The 24,149-nt window shown below is 40.0% G+C and overlaps 3 protein-coding genes across 4 annotated transcripts in view; 2 read left to right on the top strand and 1 right to left on the bottom strand.

The window, feature by feature from the left end:
- Positions 1–1,010: 1,010 nt before the first annotated feature.
- On the bottom strand, positions 1,011–5,128 carry LOC308082809 (MICOS complex subunit MIC10-like). Its single transcript, XM_080424829.1, has 4 exons — positions 5,018–5,128; positions 1,765–1,812; positions 1,558–1,667; positions 1,011–1,198 (listed from the first exon to the last, which is right to left on the bottom strand). Exons 1-4 carry the CDS (start codon positions 5,079–5,081, stop codon positions 1,190–1,192), a joined length of 231 nt encoding a protein of 76 aa, XP_080280955.1. The 5' UTR covers positions 5,082–5,128; the 3' UTR covers positions 1,011–1,189.
- Positions 5,129–8,880: 3,752 nt separating this feature from the next.
- On the top strand, positions 8,881–9,156 carry LOC308082810 (ATP synthase subunit e, mitochondrial-like). The gene has a single exon (XM_080424830.1). It carries the CDS (start codon positions 8,896–8,898, stop codon positions 9,109–9,111), a length of 216 nt encoding a protein of 71 aa, XP_080280956.1. The 5' UTR covers positions 8,881–8,895; the 3' UTR covers positions 9,112–9,156.
- A 3,448-nt stretch (positions 9,157–12,604) lies between these two features.
- Positions 12,605–24,149, top strand: part of capzb (capping actin protein of muscle Z-line subunit beta) — a 16,231-nt gene continuing 4,686 nt past the window's right edge. Inside the window, exons 1-7 of one of the 2 annotated variants that reach the window (XM_080424815.1) lie at positions 12,605–12,836; positions 16,407–16,496; positions 18,382–18,503; positions 18,712–18,825; positions 23,088–23,229; positions 23,355–23,471; positions 23,674–23,739. In XM_080424815.1, coding sequence (XP_080280941.1) covers positions 12,834–12,836; positions 16,407–16,496; positions 18,382–18,503; positions 18,712–18,825; positions 23,088–23,229; positions 23,355–23,471; positions 23,674–23,739 — 654 coding nt within the window. In that variant the 5' untranslated portion in view covers positions 12,605–12,833. The remainder of the gene's footprint in view (positions 12,837–16,406; positions 16,497–18,381; positions 18,504–18,711; positions 18,826–23,087; positions 23,230–23,354; positions 23,472–23,673; positions 23,740–24,149) is intronic. The other variant, XM_080424816.1, reaches the window with a different exon arrangement.

Raw genomic sequence — 24,149 nt, 5'->3', positions numbered from 1 at the left:
AGAGAGCGATAGAGAGAGAGAGGGAGAGCGAGAGTGAGTCAAAGAGAATGTCTTATAGCAATACAGTCTTTGATGTGAAAGTGCATGATGTGTGTTATGTTCAGACGTGCACAGTGCAGAACTCACCTGTTAGTAATAAGACTGAGTTCCAGTCCAGAAATGGCATTCCATTACATTCCACAAATTCTGCTGCACCAGGGGGCTGGACAAACGTGTGCATGTGCATGCATAACATAGACACACACACAGAAAAACAAACTGACTCAATAATAACAGACCCATGCAAACACACACACACGTAGAAGTGATCAATCACAGACTTGAACGGTTTTACCAAACACTACACTACCAATGACTAGGCATGTAAGATTACATCCAATACAGGCACAAGCTTAACCACCCCTATACAGACACACTCCTATCCGACACGCATATAAACAGAAGTGCAGAACATGGCATAGCTTTATTTACAGATACAAGCAATCATACTACACTGTACATTGTTACTGTCTTGGTAGCCTAACCACATTCATGATGAGTGTACAGTGTGCAGGGGCCTACCATCTTCTAAAACCCTATTCACATTTGCTTGAAATTCCTGCAATTTACTTGTATATTTAATTAGTTTATAAACAGGAAAATACATTTCTATGACCTCACACAACAAAGTTAGTGTGCTGCCTCCAATTTCCTCCGTCTGGAATTCCAGGCTACCAATTTCCCCCACACTACTTAGAAACTCATCATGTTTAAAATACACTTTGTTAAATTCTACATGTGTCAGGCTAGATGTGCTTTCATCAATGTACTTCTTCACGCCATAATTCTGTGCAACACTCCTTTTCAGCCCCCCCTCCCCCTTCCAGGGCTGCAGATGCTAAACCTGGCTCCCATTCAAAGCCAGCAGGAGTTCAAGTCCCCCAACTCATTAACACACAAAATTACCTCCCAGCCTCAGACCCCTTTTAATTCTCTCTCTCGCTTGCACAAGTACACACATACACAGAAGATTTAGCGGTATGTCATAATCACTTTATTCAATATATACTGACTGCCAATGAATATACACAGTACACACAATAATTACACTGGGCGGTAGTAGCAGGACAAAAATTAAATGAGCAGCAGAACGACGACACTCAACATGGACAAGCAGCTTCCTTCAAGACAACTCCGCATCCGCCTTTCTCTACTGGTCCTAAAAAAAAAAAGAACACACATGTTGGAGAAGAAAAGCCCATGTACAATAACCTCCAGGTCATGAGCAATTTAATTCAACAGTTAATCAAACTAATCAATTTAATTGATTATAAAAAAAGAATCAATAATCAAAATACTGAAAATAGCAGATAAAAGTGTGCGATATGACGTGTTGTAAGCTTGCAGATCAGCAATTTTCTGTCATTTTGCGCCACACGATTGTACGGGTAATAATCAGACTAATCAATTTAGTTGATTATTTAAAATATATATTTTTCCCCTTGTTGATTCATTGATATATACACTTAATCGATAGAAGAAAATAATCAATAGCTGCAGCCCTAATTGTGAACTCACCTTAACCATCTGGCCATGAAGCAGGTAAGGTGACTTGAAATCATGCTGGCAGTTGGAGTATCCCATGCCCAGTCCCATTCCTGAGCCCAGCGCCACAGGCCATGTGCGTCCTGAAGAGGAGGTATACATTAGCTTACAAGTGGCTGTGGGGTCGTATTATTGATGACAGAACTACACGTTTGCCCCGTTCTCTCACACAATACTTACGTTTGAAGAAAAGCACAGAGAAGACGATGCCAACACCAACGCCAGTTACTACACACGGGAGACAAGGGGAGAGAAAACGCATGATTTGAATCATCCATAGACAAAAAGGACGCACATGATTAAAGAAAAAGGGAGCATTTCAGGTGAGCAGAGAAGTAAATCTGTTGTAATGAGGTGAGTAGCAGCTACTGTGATCTTTGACCCCCCGAGTTGGTATGTAACACCTGTTAGCCAGACATTCTTCATTAGAAATAGAGGTGACACATTGAGAGGTAAGAACATGAACTTCAAGAAAGAAAGGAGAAAAAGTGTACGGAAGAGAGTGGGGGGGGGGGGGGGGGGGGCTTTGGATGGGAGGAGCTATGACAGCAGACAAGAGACACCAAAAGGCACAGAGGTACAGACAGAAGGACTAATGGTGTACAGAAAGGCAAGTGCTGTAGGACTGTAGCTTGGCTGGAGTACGTAGATGGTGGTTGATTACATTAAAGTCACCAGTGCTGGGGTATTAAGATACAGAACTGTGCAGACTAGAGGGGAACATGAAGAGGAATGTGTTTTTGTGCTTAGTTTCACCTCGCTGCGGGCCACACCACACCCAACTTCAGGCCAGCCAGCACAGAAACACATAAAAAACAACCATTTGGGCCCCTCTAACTCTTAATTGGATTCAGAGAGCTATGCAGCGTGACCGACTTGCCACGGCCAGAACAGTCAGACTGCTCTCTATTACACAACTTACAAATGTTAAACAAGACCACAAGTACAGCAAAAACATCCCACACATCTTTGTTACTGGCACTGACAAGCCATTCCCCTCTCTCCATTTTCTCTCGTTTCTTTCCAAGTTAGCGTGTACTCTTACTTATTACAAGTTTTAACATTTTACTTCTGTAAACACTCTCCCCTTTTCACTTTTACCATCCTCCACCCTTTGAAACCCCCCTTTTCCAAGTGATTTTTGCCCAGCAGTAGGAGAGATGGCCAAATATGTGTGCACTGTGCAGATCTGCAGCAGTTTTGCAGTAATGAACTTATTAGGACATCCTCACAGTTGGACTCCCCCTTTTATTTTGCGCCAGCCTCCACCCTCTCCTCCCCTTCTGTCAGTACATCACCCTGCTCTGTTGTTCCTATCTCGCTGTGCTCAGTCTGATACGTCTCCGCTTACAAGCCCGACCATCAAATGCACCCTTGTGGGGACAATGTGGATTTCACAACGTTTTGGCCTACAGCTTACACACAGGGGGTTGATTTTGTTTAACTGTAATGGGGATTCAGCGGTCCATTTAAGGGAGAGAAGAAAGTGAGCAAGCAAGCAGTGTGAGCTGTAATCACGTAACATGAGCCGGGACTCAAAACCACACGCAAAATCTGTTTTAATTTATGTGTAGCCTAATTTAACTGGAGTGTAAATATTGCCCTAGGCCTAGGGAATTTACTACGCATGTACATGTGAATATGTAGTATATGTGGTATGTGCATGATCAGCAGGCTGGCTCAGCAGGATGTGCTGCATGGGTCAATATAACAAGACATACGAGTTTAATAACCACGTGGCCTCCATGTCCAATTTCTAGCTATCAATAGTACCAAGGATGTGTCATTTGTGAATGTAGCCACACAAATCACAATGCAGTATTCAGTAGTGAAGATGCACTGCCAAATGGAAATAGCGATGTTTATAAATACCCACACATACAAAGTACTTCAGAACTAAAAATGTTAAGTGTATGCAAGAAATTCACTGGGAAAAAAATAGATATTAAATTTTCAAGTATTATTTAACTTTCACACTCTTTTCATGAGTTTCACTATATGGCCAGAGGTGGTTTTCTTATGTGATGTCCTGCACACAGCTGCTATTGATTGCGATGCTGTCCTCTGTTTGAATATAACAAGCCTCAGCCTGTATTGTATCAGACCTGATGAAGACCCGGCCAGGGTCGAAACGTTGTACTTAATCTAATAGTTTTTTCTACTGGGAGCTCTTAGTGTGCGGACTTCCCTTCCTCTTCTACTGCATGTATATTTAGCATGATTGGTGTACTTTTTAGGGGACAGGCATAGATACTGTATACAGAACATACAGACAAATCATAAATAGCGTGACAAACTAGGCCTATTACGCATTAGTCAATAATATATTATCATATAGGCCTATAAGCATTGAATCTGTTTACTCACATTTATTCATTGAGACATGCGGTGCAATTTAAGCATGCCATAACGAAAGTATATGGATTATGATAGTTTATGTTGTCAGCTTGCATGGGGCAATACAGGGTTAAAATATTCCTGAAGATCATCCTCTGAGTGTAGGCCACATGTTTATAGCGAGTTGGAGTTTCACTCTGCAAAATATTGTCTGTTAACTGCTTATATGTTCAGAAATTAAACAAAGGAATGTTGACTTCTTCAGGGATGATGCAACTGTAAAAGGATTAGTCAAATATTGCATTGTGCCTTTAACAGACCGTTAATATGCGGGTAACAGGATAGGTGGGCACCAAGGAAGAGTAGGCACGTCAGTGTTAAATTGGTTATTTTGTCCAAAATGTAAAAAAAATGACACATTTTGAAAATGTGTTTAAATAAAGTTAAGTATACATGATTAGAACATGCTTAAACATTCTACAATTAAGATATAATAGTTCTACAATTGCTACAAAACCTGTATATCCACTATTATCCAGTCATTTTGGGGCATAAACAAGAAGTACACAATTAAAGATACAATTAAGTCTGATAATGATGTACCGTGCATGTTCACATTATATATACTTTACATAACTAAAGATAATTTTTCAAATATTTTTTTCCTTCACATTTCGGACAAAATAGGCAATTTTACATCGAGGTGCCCAGTTGTCCATATAGTGCCCACCTATCCTGATGTATCCCGCGTCATCGCTCTGGTCCAAAATACGCGGCTGTGGCGATAAGGGAAGCAAGGGACAGTACACACGCAATCCAAAAAAGACAGCAATCCAGGTGATTGTGTAGCAAATGTATGTTATATTCCATTAGGCCTTTAATGGCCACAATGAGACAAAATTTTCCACAATTACCAATCACATTATATTCAACCTTGCATCAGTTGACCTCAGACATTGTACACAACGTAGCAAATGGATTAGCCAGGGTCTTCACGTCAGCTCTACGATGGTCGAGACAGAGACTGCATATAGTCTGACCAGTACGCCTATTCACTGTGCGAATGTTCACGTAAATGTAATGATTTATTAGTTACCCGTTTTCACCACTGTATCAGCCAGACACCGGTCCCATTTCTTTCCGTGCTCCACTGCTGCCATGTTTTCAGCTGTCAGGATTCAGGAAACACTGCTGCGTAGAATCTCGCGATATGTTACATTTAGTCATGTGACTAGACTTGACCCCACCCAACCCCGTTGTATTATTATTATATATTTTATTATTATGATGATTATTATTATCATTATAATGCTATTATGCTGTTACAAGTAAAAGTCCAGAATTCAGAATTTACTTGAGTAAAAGTACAAAAGTGTAGAATACCAAAAGCGGAAAGTAGGCTACTCATATGTAGAATGTCCCATTTCACAAGTTTTCAAATGTATAAAATGTACAAAAAATAGCAGATCTACAAGCTCACTAAATGGTCTGCATTTAGTGCCTTCATCCAAATCACCTCCTGTGTCCTGGATTTATTTAAAGTGTGTGTTGAGTTGACTTATATTGTGTAGGCTACTATAAACAGTACATTTACTCAAGTACTGTACTAAGTACAATTTTGAGGTATTTTTTACTTTTTCAGAGGCAAATATTATACTTTTACTAATTTACTCCAGTACAATTATTTGAAAACTTTAGTTACTAGTTACTTATTTTGATTATTATTACAAAAGATACATTTTTCCCATTTCAAAATAGCCAATCTACAAGCTCACAATGGTCGTGATGCGACACATTGTAGAAATACACACATGTGACAGACAAGATACAATTTAGAATAGATGACTAGAAAGCATTATACAGTTTCTCCAAAAGCCTTTACTGTCTGAAATCATTAGTTTTCACTTAAAAGATTAATACTCTAACTGTGACTTACCTGTCTTGATAGAGTTGATTTAAAGTCTTCGTGGCTATACTGTAGTTAATTTGATTGATTGATTGAATATTTTATTAGACAGAAATGTAAAACAGCCTGAGTACAGTCAAACACTTTGTCTAAAAGGATAACACCAAAGATGTCCTTGCGGTCTTGTTTCCATTGGGGTCCAAGCTATTCAATTCATCAACATATAAAAAATAGCACCAAACATTCAATATCATCACAAATATATAAAACACTATATGTACAGAGTAGAAAAGGGGAGGCGGGGGGTGGAGGTAAAGAAAAGGGGGGGGGGGGGGTCGCCTGTCTAAGGGAGAAGTGATAACTACCTCCCCCTTTGGCCTCCTGAAAGATGAATTATCAGGGCTGTTTTAAAGGATGCCAGTGAACCACATCTTTTAACCCTGCAAGACCCGGATATATTTCTACTTACAAAAAAAAATTGTCAACCTTTCAGATGGTGTTTTAGGAGTACTTTGGAGAGGAAAATATAATGTTTTTTAAAAAAAATAGTTTTCGTAAGGTTTTATTGAAATGTTGTAATATTACAACAGTGGGTCTAACGGGTAGCAGAATTTCCTATAGGCCATTTTACTCACTGTCAGAATAGCATGGCAAATGTCTATATACTTCACTAAAACAACTTAAGGGTTCATTTATATGGTTATGGTTTATCATTTGGCCTCAGAACAGTATACATTATGAATAATATTGGGCCTCAGAACAGTACATTATGAATATTTTCTTTGGACTCCTCTCCACAGGCCTCTTCATCCGACTCTTCATCAGTTTCAGTAAAGTCGATGTCCACATCACTCTCTCCATTCATTACAATATCCAACACATCCCTTGCAGTGAAGCGAGGCTCTCTCCTTGCTTGTGGCATTCTGAAATGAAAATAAAGAAATACCATTAGTACATTAGTACTAGCACATCTCACTGCAGGTACATATTTCACAAGTCACACAATACTGTCTGGCCAACCTATTGTACTTTGCTTATCCTCACAAGTGGCATCAGTGATGATGGTACTTAGCACCATCAGTGATGAATGATGATGCTTAGCCTAACAAAGGGATTGGGGATGACTGTAAGTGGGCAATCCCAACACCCATCACATGAACAATGATGAGAGATTCTTAACTGGGCGACTCCCATATGAACAATTACCATACACTGATTGCTAACCACAAACATTACCAAAATGTTTTGCTAAAACATTATAGGCAATGACATGTTATAAGCTAATGATGCAGTATATTTGTCTTCGAGTACAATTGGTTACAATATACAAATTGGTATTTATATATATATATATATATATATATATATATATATATATATATATATATATATATATACACACACACACACACACACACACACACACACACACACATACCAATTTGTATGTTTTAACCAATTGTACTCGAAGACAAATATACTGCTTTAGCTTATAAGTTATAACATTTCATTGCCTATAATGTTTTAGCAAAACATTTTGGTAATGTTTGTGGTTATTTGTGGTATATATATATATATAGTAATGCAATGTGGGGAAAATACACATAATTGTATAAATGTATTGTGAAAACTATAAGACTCCACTTAGCCAGGTGAACAGGTGGCATTGCTATTTGCTACCACTATGACCCAGAGTTGTAAAAAAACAACAAGTATAAAGCATGCTCTAATTTACATTTGGGGGATATCTTTCCCAATAATATCATATGTACATGTTCTAGACATTCTAATGATCACCAAAAAAATTATTGCAGACATTTTACTTACTTTTTTGTGAGAAATCCTGTCCAGTGAAAAAGAGATTGTTCTTCCTTCAAGGATTTTCAAGTTGTGACTTTTCCTGCCTCTGTGGGGGGTATTTATATGCAAATATCCCGGCCAATGACATTGCAAGACTAAACAATAGGATCCAATGATGATGTTTAGGTGAAAGAATAACAGGAAAACAAATGATTTATACCATGTTTTTGATAAAATACAAATGTTGTAATATTACAACTGCGGGTCTTGGAGGGTTAAGGGATGGGGTCAGGGCAATCCAGGCAGGCAGTGCTGTAGACGGAGAATTTACACATGTTTGTTCTATAGGTGGGTGTTACCAGATCGATCGAATAAATACTCAACATAAATACTGAACATTTTGCCAACTGTGTTTTTATGGCGAGGCTCTGCAGCAGGCTAGCCATCTATGAGAGGGTTGGGCTGGGTGTCTGTCTGTGCGGGTCACTTCTTAACCCCCTCACCAGACCCCAGGTTCACACAGACATTAATCAATCCCCCTCAGAAAAGAAAGTAAAACCATGATGTATGTACGTATATAACAGAATAATAATAACAGATAATAATAGAACATGTTTTGTGCCTTTTGAAATATTTGACTTCAATTGTATAATGGAAGTCAAGGGGACTTTGGTTGGGCTGATACTGTACCCAAATCTGGAGTCACATGAGATACAGTACAAGGCTGACGCCAGTTGGAAACGCATGCCCCTCTGGTTATACAATTCCTGTTGTACCTGTTGTCAGAGAACCCTTTATACCTTGTTGTAAGAATACCCATTGTCAGAGTACTTAGTGCAGTATCAATTATTATTATAGTATATATATGGAGGTCAGTCTATGATGTCAGTACTATGACATCATATTGATGACATCAGGGATCTTCATAGGCTATGGGCATAGACAGACAGACAGGCAAACAGACAGAGATTCGTGGATTTTTAGTTCTGGACAACCTCCGGTCCGACCAAATTCCCAACAACCTCGGGGTCATTGGCCATAGACATGCCAAGTTCGAAGTCAATCGGTCGGACGGTGAGTTTTTTACGCATTTATAGATTTATATATTATTTATAATAGATGTCATAGATGACTGACATTATAGTTTGGCCTCATGAAGTCCATATAGGCTGGTGCACCGGTCAAGTAATGCTAATGACAATTATAACTCTGTATAGAAATTGAACAGAGTTTGGAAATTCACTTCGTTTGACAGAAGTAGCAGCACCATGGTTCCTCCAGTCGCAGTGTCGCCTCTTATCAAGGCGGCCAGATGGTCTGCCTTGTTCCTTGGCATGTTGTATGGGAAACAGAGGTTTGAGTACTTGAAGCCCATTGCTGAAGAGGAGAGTAAGATTGAAGAGGCAGAGAAGAAGGCCCGAGAGGATCAGGAGCGATTCTACAAACAGCTGTCTGAAGCAAATTCTGACACCATCCTGAAGTAAATGCCTATGGACCTGGTATAATAATGTTCTGTCAATAAAATGACCAAATTAACACACTGGACTTCTAACAATGTGTCATTATATAAGTGAGAGTGAAATATTATGAACCAAACCAAGCCAATATACTGTATGTCCAACATGAATTGATATTGTAAAATGTTATCTTAATTTATAATTGTTTACACAATGCAACTATGTAGGGGAGATCGGGGACAAAAGTAACACTTTTTGTATTTGCCTTCATAATTCACAGACTACTTGAAATATCCTAGTCATCTTTTGCCATAAGAAACATATATATGTGCCCTAATTAATAATTTTTAAGCTTTCACTAATAAGGACAAGACTAAAATATGAATTTGAATGCAATGAGTCACAGTGTTACAATTGCCCCTGTGACGGGGGCAGTTGTAACAGTGGTCGGGGCAATTGTAACACTGTAAAAATAAGTCATATTAACACACTTTATCTCAAATAAAAGCACATCACTAAGTAATATATATATTATAATTTAACATTTTTACTTACGAATGTTTTATATACATAATTACAATTATTTTGTATTTGTATTCGAATATTTTTTTTTTCTATTTTTTATTTAAATGTATTTTTACTTTGAAATGTAGTGACATTTAGTGAAATATGTTCATTTACTAACATAAAAGTATGTAATCCCAGACAAAAATGATTTTGTATGAATTAAATAATAACTAATATAGTTTTGTCAATCTCTTAATTCATTTTCTGAACATTAGTGAAAAACTTGGAGGAATGACAGAGAGTTGTCACTTCAGTCCTGATTTTGGAGTCTATATCCATGGGATTGACCATGATGACAGCAAACACCATGATGATCAAACCCACAGAGAATAGGACTCACAAAGATGCACTGGTACTGGAACTCTCTTACCCAAGAACCCCATAAGCAAACATACAACATGTAAAACCACAACAGAGAGATCCGGATGAAGACATGGTTTTTCATATGAAAGTCAAAGTCATTTTAAGAAAGCTTTTAGTTGTTGAACTTATTACTGAAAAAAGAAAAAAAAACATGAAAAGTGAAACATGTTTTTCTGAATCCAGCTGACATGGTTCAATTTGCTTTGTGTCTTGCTCCAGCTGACCAGGTTGCTATGGTTACAGACTACTGAACCCTCAGAGAGGAGGCCGAGATCATGATCTCTGAACTTTCTCCTCCCTCCTGGGAGCAGCTTTGGTTGTAAAAGAGTCCTGGCTGCTGCAGGTCACAGTCAGGTTATAGGAATCAGAGCTAAAGAACACTGAGACTACAACAGTCAGATGTACTGGGGACACTGCATCTGGAAGAAATGTGACGCTCTTAAAGTGTGGCTCTGCAGGAGGGGTGCGGTCTGTGTGCCTGTCCATTTGTGTGTTTGTCCGGAGCTAATCTCACAAACCACTGGGCCGATCCTTGCCAAATGTCTTGTGTACACTGCCAGGAGGCCAGCTTAGGACAAGTTTTATATGTTTTCAATTACTGAACTTTTATTTTATAATGGAAATTACAGCAGCACAATGTAACTTTTTTTTATGAATAAAATGTAATTTTGTCCAATCTGTATGGTAGAGTATGTTAATACAATACAACTTACCGGTATACAATTGGGGTGGTTGTATTTTGTCTCCCTGCTCTTCTATTGAGACGTTTAGATCGTGTCAAAGGTCATGTCTCACCTAGACAAAGGATCTGACACGGATTCAACGTATCCCCTGAGCAAGCAGGCAGAATCAGCATTAGCTCAATGGTAAAAGAAATTGCACTTGCGCAGGAAACCAGGTTCAAATCTGGGGTAGAAGAGGAAAGTTACAAAGTGCAGCTTGAATGGGGCTCAGGTCGGGGGAAATCATACGTTGAGTCATACGTTATAAGTAATGTCACACAGGCTGGTCACATGAAGTCCAAGATCTATAAAATCAGCAGCCGCTGATCATCTCAAGGAAAAACAAATGTTCTAGGTAATAAAAGAACCACAGAATATTAATAACACACAATTATATTCTAAATGACTGACAGACCAACAGCAGCTGGTGAACCTCTTAGGGAAACATTAAGGAACATAGAACATTAAAACCATGATAGATGAATCAAGGCATTGAAAGTAAATAGCTTATCCCTTTTTTTACGACATGGCTCTGAAGGAGGCTTAATCCGTAAAAGGGGTCTGTCTGTTTATCTGTCTGTTTGTCCAGAGGCAATCACGCGAACCACTGGACCGATCGGCACCAAATGTGTTGCGTACACGGTCAGAAGGAGTAGGTCAACTTATGTATTTTATTATTATTATTTATTCAAATATATCTTCTGAAATATATATATTTCCTTATGATTTTTTTTTTTTTATATAACTTTAACTTTATTATTTAAGTCAATTTTGCTCGGATAGTGCTGAAACATGCCCACATTTGAAGATGACTGATGTCCCAGAAAAAAAAGGAAAAATAATGTATTTATTTAAAATAAATAAATGATAAAAGCTGAGTGCATGTGCCTTTGTCATCACCACAGCATGGCTCTGTAAGAGCTAGTTTTGCATACAACATAATGACCCTCCATATTTGGGTAAGACTGACGTCATCATCAATATGATGTCAGAGATCAACATGGGAGCCAGTGAGTCACCCCATCTTGTTTTAGATTAGATCATTAGATTAGAACTATGATTTAAAATCATGATATAGTATTGCTTGGTCAAGTCCAGCAGGTAGTCCAGTCTAGCAGATCTACAAGCTCACAATGCATGGCATCCCACATCCCACTGCACATTGTGAGCTTGTAGATCGGCTATTTTCGGCCGCGGGACACCGTGGTACGACCGTTGTCGACTGCAACCATGGCTCTCCTTCCATACTTGGCAATGCGTTACTTACTCCTCCGCTATTGGCTGCCGTGGAGCAGAGCGACCACAGTGACCCGGACGTGCATCTGTCAGGGTTTTTCTCCTCCAGGCCAGTGTTGCCAAGTCCGCTTATTATAAGCGACTTTGGGCTCGTTTTTCTGTAAAGTTGCTTGTGAAATAGTGGTAGTTTGCTGGTTGCGTTTTTTGGGGGGCTTGTTTCTTAAGTGTAGTTGCTTATTTGGGGCTTGTTTCCTAATTGTTGTTTAAACCAGTGCACTGGTTCTCAAACATTTTCATGTCAAGGACCCCCCCCCAAAAAAATGTAATGTCTGCGGACCCCCATCTGAAAATATGTTATGCCAGGGAGCCCCGTACCAGATTTGTGTTGTTAAAATGTTTCAAAAAATATTCCCCTTTAAAAAAAATATATTGAAAATAGCATATCTACAAGCTCACAGCGACGCGTTGTGAGCTTGTAGATCGGCTATTTCCCAGATAGCCAATGCATCTAGGTTTAAAGTGCTCATATGGCCTGTAGTTGCGCTTCTTTTGGGCTTGTTTTCATAGACCCGCGGTTGCTTATCTCTCAAAACCTGGCAACACTACCTCCAGGGCGGCTCGGCTCCTCTCCTTCCTGTACCCCGGTTGAGGAAGTAGTGAATAATTCGCTGACAGGGTTGGGTTCTGTCTGTGAGGGAGGCGAAAAGAAACATCTATCCGTTCGGTGGGGGAGACAAAAACAACAATAGCACCAGAGCCGGAGCCATAACCCATAACAAGCACAATACCAAGCACCAACGTATAAAGTCACCGGTGACATTCTAAGTTCCCCACTGAGCTCGCCTACAGGACGCCGCAGACATGGTAAGGGCCTCGGGGCTGGAGGGAGAGGAACGACGGGGCAGTGGTGGTTGGGGAGGTTTTTTGGTGGGGGTTAGCTTAGTGCTAACTAGGCTAGCACGCTAAGCTACTGCTAGCGTTAGCTTGGGTCCTTTATAAGGAAGCGTCGGGTGGGGTAACTCGAGATATCTTTTGAATCGCCTCTTCTTGCATCTACTTTTACACACTGGTTTGGGAAAGTACCTTGGAGGATGGATCCCCAAAAGAGTTTAGACCCCGCATCTGACAGCCTGTTAGCTGGGCTAGCTGATCATGATCTACCTGCTGCTATAGCTGGATGCACAGTGTTGGTGCTGCAAGCAGCACAAAGTTAGCACAGGATGTTTTGGATATGAAGCAAGTTTATGAATAGAAGAACGTGGACACCTCCAACACCTCGGTCCACTGGCCGTGCACTGCACTCAGCATACATGGGTTAAAATAGACAAGACGCCAGGTTGCCTGTCGCTATAATAAGCCTGCTTGCTCCTCCTATTCCTTACTTACCATGTCGAGCAGTGGCTACCCCTTCCTTCCTCCTTCAAAGTTTTCCTAAACTCAGGGGGTTGAACTATTTCGTTTTGGCCCATGGTTGCATTTAACATTCACACAGTCAGTGGAGTGCAAATGATTGCTGTTGCTCTGTCATTTGTTCTGTTGTAACATTAAAGCTACTATTCAATTATTTCGGTCTCTTAACTCTCTTATAAGGCTGATTGATTGAATACTTTAGCAGTTTGCAAAACGAGCACAGAAAAGTACAGTTCTATACAAAGGGATGCTAAATAGGATTAAACCCAAGAAAGCACTATGGCTTGTTTCCATTGGGGTCCTGTGAATATTTGACAAGAGGATTGGTCTTTTATTGCTGTTTGACAAAATAAGAAGAAGCTTTTGTTGACTAATGGATTATGATGAAACCTCATCCGACATGTTCTGTTTGTTTAGATCTGTTCAGCGATGATTCACAACCAGTGGGTTGCATTGTTTTGACAGGGTCCCAGACAAAGACCAAATTAGAGGGATGGTGTCCTGACTTGTAAGTCTGGGCAAAATGTCATGTGAGAATGAGAAACCAGAGTTGAGAGAACCCCTGCTCTAAAGTATACTATTTACATAGATTCTTAATCTATTTGGCCAGACCAGGTGGCTTTTCTCCCCCAGCCCCTCTCTCTCCTCCTCGGCCTCACCTCATCCATCCTGCTGGCTCAGGCTCTGTGCTTTTCCTCGACCCCAAGGGCCTGTTGGTCTGAGCGTGTTTACACGGAGACGGGACCATTGGTAAACACACTGTCAGAGAGTGCAGGTGTCTGATGGAGCAGACTGATTAATCAGCTGAGAAAGATGTTAGGACGGGCAAAAAAAAAGCGTCTTGAAAGAGGGAGAAAAAGCCACACAAGCTTCAAGTTTGGAAACTTATGTTATGTGCTGGGTGACCCTTAAGATAAAAGTGTTTACGGAAAGAATGGTCTCCATTTTTTGTATTTTATTCTTCTTTTGACCCGCAGGCAGCTGTGCATATAGTGAGGTGTGACTGAATTAAGCTACAGTATTTTGTAGAGAAGGCAAGCCTTTTGTCATTGTCACATGCAATTGAATTCGTTTTGCTGCAAAATGGTGTATATGCGGAAAAGCAAATGTTGATTATTAAAGTTATTACACTGTTATTATGTTATTACACTGTTATTACTTCCTATCATTTACTGTACTCGCAGGTTAATGCGAGTACAGTAGTATTAGTGATCGTAGATGATAGCTTAGCCATTTAATTGTAATGGTATTTGAAAAATATTTTGGACCCTCCCTCCCTGGTATTACATGTTCTTTCATCTTCCTGAACATTTCCCTGGGGTTTCATGTTGTGGCTGGCCTGTCCTGTCCTGCTACTCACTGCATTTTTATGTCAGAGAAACCCCTGGGGGAAGGCTCTGCTATGTGGCCCCTTGTCTGTTCTGCTTCTTCCCAGGATGTCATTATAAGACTTTGTTATTATTAGTACACTTAATTTGTTAACCACATTAACCCTGGTGTCCCTATTTTGGTCAAGTTTTCAAAATGTCTTCACAAAACTTCAGAAATAGTGAAAATAACTACACAAACTCACAACGTGTTGTACGACAAAGTATAGGGGGCTTATCTTATATATATATATATATATATATATATATATATATATATATATATATATATATATATATATATATATATATGGTGTAAAGTGTTTACAAAAATAGTAACAACAAAAATTACATTTACACAAAATCCTCTCTTTAATCAAACCATTGCCTTAGCAAGAAGGTGGGAAATTAGGGACAGAAATGCATTTGTTCCTCAATAGTCAAAATGTTTGGCACACACACATCACTAACAGTAGCTTTTTGGTATGCTTGCGCAGGTTGTCCCTATTACATCGGCAAACAAGTCAAATTGGTATTAAGTTGTAAACAGCCCATTCATTGAGTGGTTGCTATAATGGCATCACTTATGCCTAATGTTTATTTCGAGGCACTATCAGAACTTCCTCTTCCGTGGCATTTTTTCATTGCTTTTACTGTTGACAACTGTCTGCTTCATGTCTGCTTTTTGGTTCCAGTAAAATGCTATGGGTGTGATCTCGAAGTCCAAGGTTTGGCTGTCCTGGTGTGAATGTTCCTCATAGAGCTTGATCCCTTAATAACCTTGTACAAAATGTATCATGTCCCCATCATTACCTCCAGCCTTGTGGTGAAATGTGAGAGCTTGGTTTGATCTTTCCATCTCCCCAGAAGCCAACTTTCTTTTAACACTAAATAGGCCTATTTGTTTACACCGTTTGTGTATGGTGCTTTAAAAAATAATTATTAGGGTTACTTAGTGGGATAAGTACATTTTTCTAACCTCCTGTTTAACCAAAATCACAGTGAATAGCCTATATGTGTATACAAAACATACATTATTTGTTATTCAATTGTTGGGTTAAGTTTTTTAGGTGCACGGCAACTTGGAAACTGCAGGCTTTTTATTCCTGGAAAGTTAGCATCCTATAATGGAAGCCATCGTTCTTGCGTTGATAAAAATCTAAATAAAAATTGAAATCTTGTTTGAAACCCAGTGACATCATTGTTAGGCAGGGTCTAACGATGATGTCACTGGTAGGCGGGTTTCTGAAGTGTCCACAGCCGCCCTCTGAGACACAGATGGAGTAGGAAAAATGGTACCTATTTTGAGGAGGACTTTAGACAGAAATAGCAGATCTACAAGCTCGCAGAGGCGTTGTGAGCTTGTAGATCAAAGTGAAAGGTCTGGTTTACTAAGTATTGAAGGTTTAAGTGGTTAAATGTCTGAAAATTAACATGAATCCAACACAACACTGATGACAGTGCTGTCAAACAAGTCTATGAAGCCATCTATGAAAAGGTTTAATCTGCAACAGAATTATATACAATATGTAGTGCTGTCCCTGCTTCATCTCTCTCTCAGCTAAAGGGTCCTTGACTTGAAAAACATTCAAGACCTGATATAGACCTCTGATAATAATGAATGACCTGACCTTGCTGCATTTGTGTTGTCTTTCAGAATGACCAGCAGCTAGACTGTGCCCTGGATTTGATGAGGCGTCTGCCTCCCCAGCAGATTGAGAAGAACCTTAGTGACCTCATTGATTTGGTGAGTTACTGTCTGTCTGGCAGAACAAGGCAACCAAACCAACCACTGAATGCTACTGTATGTCTTCCTTTCACAGGGAAGTAATGAAAAATACACTGTTGTTTGTGAAATATCTGTCCCATTTCCATTGTGGGGTTGAGCAGGTGTATTACCAGATTTGGGTAGCTTGTTAAATGTTCAGCAAATTGTACTTAATATATATTTTCCTATATTCCGTTAATGATTTAATGGTATTATATGATATACAATACAATAAAGAAAGTACATCTTTACACCTTTTTATCATCATTATTGAAAAAACACTCTTCCAACACCAACCTTGTCCCCAAGACCAAGCTCTGCACCATGGGCGACCGGGCCTTCTGCTCTACAGCCCCATGTCTGTGGAATGCCCTCCCCGAACACCTGAGAGCACCACTGTCCACTGATGGTTTGGTGTTTTATGCCATGTTTTTAACCCATTTTGAGCGGGAACCCCTATTTGTAACTATACCTTTCAGGATGGGGATCCATTTTGGGGTTCCTGTTGCTATGTACAGTATATAGCTACATACATTTGTTATATTTGAAGTTTTTCAGAAAACTTAGGTCAGGATTTAGAAGGTGTTTTTAGAATCGGCCTCAGGTCTAAATGGGTTAAACCCTGTAGCACTTTGAGATTTGCAAGAATGTAAAGTGCGTTATGAATAAAATGTATTATTATTAGTTCAAATTTCCAATTGTTATGACTAAGTGTGCATGGCAAAACCCATGAAGCCCATAAATCAACCCTCATTTTAGTCATATCCGTTTCTTCAGAAATATAATTGCAAGCTGTGTGTGATCAAATCTGACAAATTAAGCTGAGTCAGACACAAATCAAATCACACTTTGATCGGTGTTTTGCGCCGCACCTTGTTTCATGGGTATATCCGGTCCTCCCAAAAGACCCCCCACCTGCTCACCTTCCTCTGGGTTCACCTTTAACCTCCCTTCCTTTTGGGCTTTAGCTCTCTCCAGGCCTACTTTGTTGTGTCTGGTTGTTAGTGATTATTAGTGCAGCTGTCAGTCACTGTGAATGCCTGGCACATTTGGTGCTCCCGCCCTGCCTCCGTTCGCACTCTCACCCCCGGTGATCGGAATCACCTGGGTTTTTGCCTCCTCATTGTTTCTATTCACGTCTCGCTCACACATCTCCTACTTTACCGACTCCTACTCTCTGTTCTTTACTTTTCTTTTCCCCCTACACACACACACACACACACACACACACACACACACACACACACACACACACACACACACCTCCCTGTCTTACCCAGTCAGGGTTGCCAGGTGTGGGGGACTGTGTTCGGGGGGAACAGGGCCTCCTTTGTGTCTGTGTTCTGATGGAGGGAGATTCAGGGGAGGGGGTCCATGTCAGTCTTTGAGAGGTAATTTGTACCCCCTTATCCTCTTGATATTATGTTACCCCCTTATATGCCTTCGAATGTGCCCCCCCGCCCCTACCATTTCCCCCAAACCATTTTAGCCAACTGAGAAGAACAGGAATGTGGAAAAGAGAAGGTCTTACTCATTCCCAACTTAAAATGACTGAAGGATATCGCATGTCGAGACTCTTCTGTCTTCCTTGGCCGGTGTGTTTCTCATTACAGCCAACGGTTTTTCTTCCTTCTTTTTTTTTTCTAGATGAGCTGCCATCCATGCACAGGTGGACTGAATTGACAAAGACAGCTTCTTTCATTTTACCCTCTTAAAATGTGGGCTTGAAAAACCCTGTGTGAAAATACAGGTTGTGGGTGATCAGAGTTCAGGCATGCTGGGAAGTAACTACTGCAAGGCGCTTTTGGGAGGCCGAGTGGAAACGTCTGTTTTGATGTGGTGAGCGTTCCCTCTCTGTGTGCAGGTGCCCAGTTTGTGCGAGGACCTCCTCTCGTCTGTGGACCAGCCCTTGAAGATTGCCCGGGACAAGGTGGTGGGGAAAGACTACCTGCTCTGCGATTACAACCGAGACGGCGACTCCTACAGGTGTGATGCACAACTGCATTTTTTTTAACCACGATCGTTATGTAGTGTGTATCATTATGTACAATTTTAAACTCCTGTATGTATAGGAATATTGTCATATATGGTGCCAGATAAACAACTAGAGTTTTACAACATTATGCCTTTTAGTCGCTGAGTAAAGTGAGATATATAATTTTCTGGTTCTGTTTTCCATCCTGTGATGCATCAGGTCCCCTTGGAGTAATAAGTACGAACCCCCCATCGATGATGGCGCAATGCCTTCAGCCCGCCTGAGGAAACTTGAGGTGGAAGCCAACAATGCCTTTGACCAGTACAGAGACCTGTGAGTACCTAGCCTGGTTCCAGACAAATCTGCCATTGCAGAAAAAAATGTCCCTTGGCAGATTAGGTCTGGCCCCTCTCAATAGATTTCATTTCTCTCCCTCTGAAGTTGTGAGGGACCAATCAGGGCCCAGTATGCAAATATGGGGCGGTTTTATCACCAGAGGCATTTCTTTTATTTGCCCCTCGGAAATGCAGGTTCCACACAGATTCCACACTAATATCTATGCAGTGATATTAGTCTGGCCATGCCAGGCTAGTGAGTACCATCACACCAGAGCTAATGAGGAACTACCACATATATATATATATATATATAAAATATATAAAATATTCAATCATTTAGTGCCAAAACCAACTTGCAGTTGATTTGGAATTTGGTGAGGTGTGCTTAGAGATAATAAGAATAATAAGAATGCGGAAGTAACGCTTGCCATCTGGTGACCAATAGTCCCAAACACTACCGTATAGTTCCAAAAATGTAATTCTCACAAGGGGTGTTGGTGAAGCACTGCACGCAAAATACAAGAACTAACTAATAGCGTTGTGGGAGTCTGGGAGAGTGTTATAACTCTCTCTTTCAAAAGGTATGCATCCTATCATCTGTCATGCGAACGAATAGAATATTGCCCCCAAACCTTAAATATAAATAGTGATTTTGCCTGGGAAACTGGATTCTGGAATTACCTACCTGAGCGTATTAGGGTGGTATAATTGATGCGCTTGTTTCTATTACTTTGTTACTTTTTTTTATGGCATTACATTTTTTTCATTATACATTGTGTTTTATATTCATTGTTGCATTATTGGATCTGTTTTTGCTTAGCTCTAAACTGAATGGTACTGTACTAATAGGGTTTCAGTAGGTTATTAACAACTCTCTCAGTGCCAATGAAATAAAACTATGTTCATACTGTGCCAGCAATTTTTTAAAAGTAAAACAAAATAATAATAAGTTAAACAAGAAGTGAATGGAGCAGCAAATCTTCGGATCACGATATCTTGGGTTCTGAAAATTCTTTAAAAAATAAATAAATATATATATATATATATATATATATATATATATATATATATATATTATTATTTTTTTACTCGGGATAACTCGTTCTTGGCACTGAGGGCATTCAGAAAAAACTCGGGATAACTCGTTTTTGGCACTGAGAGAGTTAAAGTCTTAGAAAGTATTAAATCCATTTTGCCAACATTAATACCTTACGAATAAGTGTGAAATACACTCAAGTGTATCAATTCAGTGGTATTATATTGTTTGCTTTTCAATTATAGCTTAGACCGTGTTATTGGAACGTTCACATTTGTCACTGCCTCATATTCACTTCCATGTGATTTATTTTGTGCATTTTCAAATGAATATGACTAATTGGTTACTTTGATAAAGTCACCATACTGGATGCCAGCGGGTTAGGGCGTTGACTGAACAAGGCGATGGCTAAAAGGGCAGGGTGTTGTGGAGGGTAAGCGTTGTTTAGCTACGTCATTACATCAGAAACAACATGCACCTCTGCCACAGCATTTACACATGGTGACTAATGATTGGTACGCTAGCCTCATTCCCTCTTGAACATTTCTTTTGGGAACTTGAGGGGCATTCTTTTTATCCTCTTAGCTAAGGACAGCTTGTGTACATGCATCGTATTGTGAATAGTCTGCACTCCACCACCCACTCGTGATAGTCAGAGGGAAAAACAAGCGCTCTCTCCTGTGTTGCTGCCTTCCCAAGCACTAACTCCCGTCTGACAGACGGGTGAGACAGATACTTGAGAAAAGATTGACAGTCAACAATTCATGCAACTTACGTGAAGAAAAGAGCGCTGAGAAAGTGGCTATCCACCCAAATGTCAAGCTAGTGTTGCAGATCCATTTGACTTATTAACCACTTGTGCCCTATTTTCTACTTCATCATGCGACGACGTCGTGTGAAAATAGCCAATCTACAAGCTCAAAAGTTTTCAGAAATATCGCTCATTATGAGCAATATTTCAAGTTTTGGAAGACTTTATTTTTCCTGTAATGGCATCACAAAATAGGGATGCCATATTGAAAGTGGTGAATCAAGTAGTCAGAGCAGTTGGAACTAGCTTGTTTCAGTTTTTAACTTTTATGTACCACAGGAAAACAAGATCTTCATTAATCCTCTGTTATTATTATTAACTAAGCTATTATCAGTAGAAATGTATAGTAACTAAGCTATTATCAGTAGAAATGTATAGTAACTAAGCTATTATCAGTAGAAATGTATAGTTTGTGGCGGGTTGGATGGCACAGGGGTTAAAGTAGCTGTCCATCATCATCATCATGGAGTCTAGGGGTTTGAATCCGTTGTGGTGCATGCAGCTTGGCTGACTGAGTGTCTACACAAACACAATTGGCTGTGTTCTGGGTTAGGGAAGCTGGGTGGGGAGGGTGATCATTGGTGCTGCGCCAGCAACTCATGGGCTGGGGTGGTGCCTGTCAACGGGGGGGTGGCAACACAGAAATGAGTGGGGAGGGTTAATTGCCATAATGACTATTGGGTGAAAAAAGGGGTTAAAATAATTGACTACTCAAAATGTAACTAAATAAATACAAAATAAGTAACCAATTATTGTGACAATGTTTCTGATATTACAGTTAGAGGAGGCAGAGATGAGGAGAGAGAAGGGAGGAATGAGAGACATGGGAGAGACATGTGTAGGAGATGGTGCATGAAGGGCATAGGCAGTGGCGTAACGGAGGGGTCGCAAGTGCTGCGGTGCGGGGGGGCCACCAGCAGGGGGGGGCCCCGCCTGCCTGATACAAATATTTTTACAGCAAAAAAAAGACAAAAGTTGATTTATATTGGTCAAATAGAACCGAATTAGACCCTGCGCACGCAAATGCACTCACGTGAAATTCTCGCGGGGAGGCCCCGCGATTCTGCGTTACGCCACTGGGCATAGGATAAACGGGGTTCAAAAGCAGAACAGGAGTTTAGTGATGGAGATGCATATGTATTAGCCAAGGGGCCAGCTTGAGATTTTTACATTGACTCCAATACAGAAGAGACAGTTCATATGAATGGCCTGTAGTTTCACTGATTTACCCCTGCAGGTATCAGAAAGAATTAATTTTAACGCAAGCGAATGGGTTTTTGACAAACTTTAGACTAGATTTCCTTACCTTAATAAAAATTGTCATAAATTCTATATGCTTCCAGTCGCTAGTTTAAAGTCTCCTTTCAATCATGATATGCGTTTTGCTAAATTATGGTCCCATTTATTCTAAAATTGACGATAAAGTAGGCTATTCTCTAAGAGGGGAGGGATGATTTGATTGACAAGCTACACAACCAATAGCATTCATTCCCCGCCCCCGCTCTTGATTGACAAGCTACCCAACCAATAGCATTCTTTGGGGATTGTTTTCCGGTTCCTGTTCCTGTTCCCGACGTGCTTTTGGGCTTATATTAGAGATGGCGGATTTCAAATTCCTGAACAATCGGCTTCATTTTCGGTCTGTAGAAACCAGCGGTCTGGCTTCGTCCATCTCTTTTAAACAGTCTATGGTATTAACCCGTTAAAACCGGGAAAGCATCTGTGCTATTTTTTTATTTAGTGTTGGCTATTCAACAATAGCAGATACACAAGCTCACAGAGTGTCACAGAGTGTCACTTTGTGCCGCGCTTCGAGCTTGTACATCTGCTATTTTGATCATTTTAAAAAAATCTTAAACAAAAATGTTTGAGAACCACTGATTTTAGAAGGCATTTGTCGGCTTCAGGTCTTAATGGGTTAATAAAGCAGTGAGAATGGAGAAGATAAATGCCACCCCTTCATTTGTATAGCACCTAATATATAAAAAAGATGGATGCATATCTCAAATCAACACATTTATGTGACCCGCGTATAATATGTAATATCTTCAGTAAAACGTTTAATGATGATGAACACCTCGGGCTTGCTATGTATTTAAAATGCAGCCTTAATCCTGAATAAAAACAAACTGGTACAAAGGACCTGATTATTACCGTAACATATGTTTACAGATACAGTATCTGTGCAGCCATAACCTACTTCAACCATTTTGACTCATTTTGATTTACAATTGGTTTAAAATGTCCACTCATAGTGGAAATCTGATACATGCAGATATCTTGCTATAAAAATACAGTTTATTTCTTATTCTCAGGGAGTGCAGCAAGGATTTCCTTGAAGCTGCACATCTGTGTTTCCATGAGAATAGCCAGGATCACCTTCATATGTTTCCTGATGTGTGGTTGTCAGGTACTTTGAGGGCGGCGTATCCTCTGTGTACCTCTGGGACTTGGATCATGGCTTCGCCGGGGTCATCCTCATTAAAAAGGCAGGGGACGGATCCAAGAAGATCAAAGGCTGCTGGGACTCCATCCATGTGGTGGAGGTGCAGGTGGGGGTTCAGTCCTTCTTATGAAACAAAGCATTCCTTTTCCAGGAAAAATAAAGCAATACAATTTGATAATACAATAGTCGGTAATTGCTCTGTGTATCTGTCTTGTCTTGTTCTGTGTGCAGGAAAAGTCCAGTGGACGAACGGCTCACTACAAACTCACCTCCACTGTGATGCTGTGGCTCCAGACAACCAAGACTGGCTCCGGTACCATGAACTTGGGTGGCAGCCTTACAAGACAGGTGAGTGTTTTTTTTTTACAACCCCAGGATTTATCGACTTTGCTTTTGCTCTTTGTGTGGACACTAAATAAACATTATCGGTTTGTCTTTGATTGCGTACACATTATTGGAGAAAACGTACATCTTACTCAACTGTGACTTGTTTATTAACCATCCATCCACCCACCCATCTATTAATTTCTTCACACTTCTCTTTCTGCAGATGGAAAAGGATGAGACAGTTGGAGAGTCTTCCCCACACATTGCCAACATTGGCCGCCTTGTGGAAGTGAGTAGAACAACTACTGCACTTGCTTGGTTAACTAATAATAAGTCTGCCTGCCTGCATCCAGCTCATCAAATCAAGTCAAATCAAACCTTTTTTTTATAAAGCACATTTAAAACAACAGATGCTGACCAAAGTGCTGTACAAGCTGTACAAGCTCATCATGTATTCTATTCAAACGCTGTAAAATAACTGCATATGTACAGTATATAATGCGTTATAACAAGAGCAGGTTTCCCTATGCAGATATAGAAAGTCTTGGAAAAGTATTTACATTATTATTTCCTTTCCGTTTGTCTTAATGTCCAAAAGTCTGACATTTGATGTGGTTATGGAACCACAATCATTTCACTTTATTCATTTTTTTGTTGAACAAAGTGTTGCATATAAACGTTATTTTAGTTGTGCCGTGC

Source organism: Gymnoscopelus braueri (genome assembly GCF_963280865.1).
Source record: "Gymnoscopelus braueri genome assembly, chromosome: 3".
In the NCBI taxonomy this organism is placed as follows: Eukaryota; Metazoa; Chordata; class Actinopteri; order Myctophiformes; family Myctophidae; genus Gymnoscopelus; species Gymnoscopelus braueri.
Note: the sequence above shows the minus strand (reverse complement) of the source record. Positions and strands in the feature narration are given on the sequence as shown.